Source organism: Pundamilia nyererei, unplaced genomic scaffold (genome assembly GCF_000239375.1).
Source record: "Pundamilia nyererei isolate P.nyererei 1_Seehausen unplaced genomic scaffold, PunNye1.0 scaffold01109, whole genome shotgun sequence".
NCBI classification, from domain to species: Eukaryota; Metazoa; Chordata; class Actinopteri; order Cichliformes; family Cichlidae; genus Pundamilia; species Pundamilia nyererei.
Genome location: NW_005188510.1, coordinates 18,169 through 21,134, shown reverse-complemented (window position 1 = coordinate 21,134; position 2,966 = coordinate 18,169). Strand labels below are relative to the sequence as shown.

Sequence of the window (2,966 nt, the reverse complement as noted above, 5' to 3'; positions counted from 1 at the left end):
TGTGCGTGTGTGTGTGTCTGTGTGTCTGTGTGTGCGTGTGCGTGTGTGTCTGTGTGTGTGTGTGTGCCTGGCTCAGTACTGTTGGCTCCACACACGAGGCAAACCGTGTATTGTGAGCTGAATAGAGCTCAGTGGCTGTACACAGGATTAACATAAGAATAGTGTGTGGGTGCTGGAAGGCCAGAACTTCATTCCTGTCACTCTGCAGCTGACGCGTTCTCACCTCTGCATGCTGCACCTCCACAAAACTGGCTCACCTCTGCTCTTCACCTCTGTCAGTGTTGCTTTAGTCTGTGACTGTGCATAATTTTCTTTCCATCAGTCCATCTGCTTCTAATTTTCCTCCTGACAGAGACTGATGACAACATGGAGGATAACCACACTTTCCTGTACTTTGCATATGGCAGTAACCTGCTAAAGGAACGTCTTCAGCTCAAGAATCCCTCTGCAACAGTGCACTGTGTAGCCAGGCTCAAGGTATGATGTGCTGACAAAAAAGGGGAAGCTCTCCCATATGAACACATTTAATTATTCCTTCCTTTTGTCACTTTTCAGGACTATAAACTGGTTTTTGGGAACCACAAAGGCCTTGCTAGTGACCGATGGCATGGAGGTGTTGCCACCATAGAGCACAGCCCTGGAGACGAGGTGTGGGGTGTAGTGTGGAGGATGAACGTGTCTGATCTAGAGTCTCTTGACAGGTAAAGTTGTTTTTTTCTCATAGATTTTATTCAGTGTCCTCCTGGTCAACGTGACGTGTAACATTTGTTTACACACTTAGTCAGGAGAACGTGACATTAGGAGCGTACAGTCCGGTGGAGTTATTGGTGAAGACAAAAGGCCAGGACCTCAACTGTCGCACCTACATAATGAACAGCTGTGTGTATGCTCCACCATCACCACAGTACCTAAAGGTGAGATGCTGACTGTAGTTATGATTGTGAGTGTTTCAGTGTGATGCAGGAGCAGAGAAAAATATTTTTGAAATCACAGAAAGTCCAATTTTAAAAAAAATGTTCACCATTATACTGATGCATTTTTTCTCTCTGATGTCAGTAAACCCCATAAAAATACTAACAACTACAAAGCAAAAACATTTTTTCATTTTTATTTGCATGTTTAGAAACTAAGATGTTAAAGTTAACTGATTTTTTAAAACAGAAAATTACACAACACTAAATAAAACAACATGCCATACTTCCAAAATGAACTTGGACAAATGAAAAATATAGGAAATGTCTTTAACGTCTTTGTCAAATATGGTCACATTAGGCATGGAGGGTATTTGTGTGTTTGTGAGACTGGTATATCAGATTTGAAAATTAAAAAAAATAAATGACAAAAGTAAGAATTTAATGGTCAACACAAAGCTAACTGCTAAGCAATTGGAAGAAACAGCTAATGGCTAATCCCTTGTTTAATTTTAATCAGAAGTTTTAAAAAGTGAAATTAAATTGATATTCTTTTTCCACATTCATTTGTAAAATCTGTTTTCATCCTCTAGTCACTGTGACTGTGTGACATACTGATTTGTTGATCTCAAGATCTCAAGAACAATGCCTCTTTATGGTACACGGTAACAACTTACACTCATTTCACTTACTGTAAGGAAGGTACATTTACTGTTATTTTGGGTCGTTTCATAATTTTATCAGCAGTATTAAAAACATTCACTCAGATGCCAGTTTATGTATATGTAGCTTAAATTAGTGGAGTTTAATATCACACGATATCCGGAAACCGAAATCAGAAAACCTGAGATGTGTTGATACAATTTTATCATAACTGTTAAGACTGTGATTTGTCCTGTTATATTGCCTTATATCAAAAGATAATGCAATTTGAATGCATTGTCCTCCCCATTTATATAACTGATAGAAAGACACAATCCCGTTTTCAAAAGAAACTCAACCTTTTTGATGCTGACGAGATTTTTTTTAAAAGCTATAAAGGAGAAAATAAGAACGTTTTCTGACAGCACTAGCATGTCTAAAAAGAAGCTTCCTGAGACATGAAGATGATGTGGGACCTATGAAATCTTCAATACCCAACATCCAGATGATGGTGAAACAACTGGTTGCTCAGTGTTGCAACATTAAGCGAAAGGAACTGCTATCCCAACTCGAGATCGATGAAGTAAAATACAAATGCTGCAGCAAGGGGGACCAAGGGCTTCAGGTCAGTGGGGAGATATCATCAGCTCCAACCAAGATTGGGTACCAAGCATCAGGTTTGTCAGAAGGAATGTTGAGTGCAAGAGCAGCTTTCCTAAAAGATAGGATTCATGGCAAAGCAGGAAACCTTGACCATTGGTAGGTGGTTAACAAGAGTAAGTAAAGCACCCTCAGAAGTGCTGCTAGAAGATTTGAATGCAGCATTATGGACAAACCCTACTGCAACCATCACCTAAACCAACAAGCTGATCTACACCACAGCAGCAGTGCCCTCCATGGAGAAGGAGACCAAGGTAGTAAGGAGGGAACTATCAACTGTCAGAGCTCCAGAAAGGTGTAATGAAGAAGGGGTGCCTAAGAAGTACAGCAAGCTGCCCATACCTAAAACCTTGGAAACTGCCGAGCAAAGACTCACAGCCTTGGCCAGGCGTTTGAAGGGGAATACCAGAGAGATCGAAGGCAGGAGAATAAACCAGATGTTTTCCGCTGAACCATCCAAGGTGTACTCTCAGTGGCAGGGGAACAATATGAGAACAGCAGCTCTAACATTGGTTGAGACGGAGCAATACTAGAAGAGCATATGGAAGAAGGATGTAACTCATAACAGCAACTCAGGGGCTAGTCAATCTAAGAGCAGACCACAGCAAGCTCCCTGAACAGGGACCAGTAACCATCACAGTGGCAGACATCCAAGAAAGAGTCTCCAATATGAAGACTTGGACAGCACAAGACCCCAAAATGATTCAAGCATACTAGAGCAGGGCGATATGACCAAAAATATTTATCACGATA

The 2,966-nt window shown here is 41.0% G+C and overlaps 1 protein-coding gene across 1 annotated transcript in view; it reads left to right on the top strand.

Annotated features, from left to right (window-relative positions):
- Positions 1 to 366: 366 nt before the first annotated feature.
- The window catches only part of ggctb (gamma-glutamylcyclotransferase b), a 12,308-nt gene continuing 9,708 nt past the window's right edge, over positions 367 to 2,966 (top strand). Inside the window, exons 1-3 of the mRNA XM_005755252.1 lie at positions 367 to 477; positions 556 to 701; positions 782 to 914. Of these exons, the coding sequence (XP_005755309.1) occupies positions 367 to 477; positions 556 to 701; positions 782 to 914 (390 nt within the window). The remainder of the gene's footprint in view (positions 478 to 555; positions 702 to 781; positions 915 to 2,966) is intronic.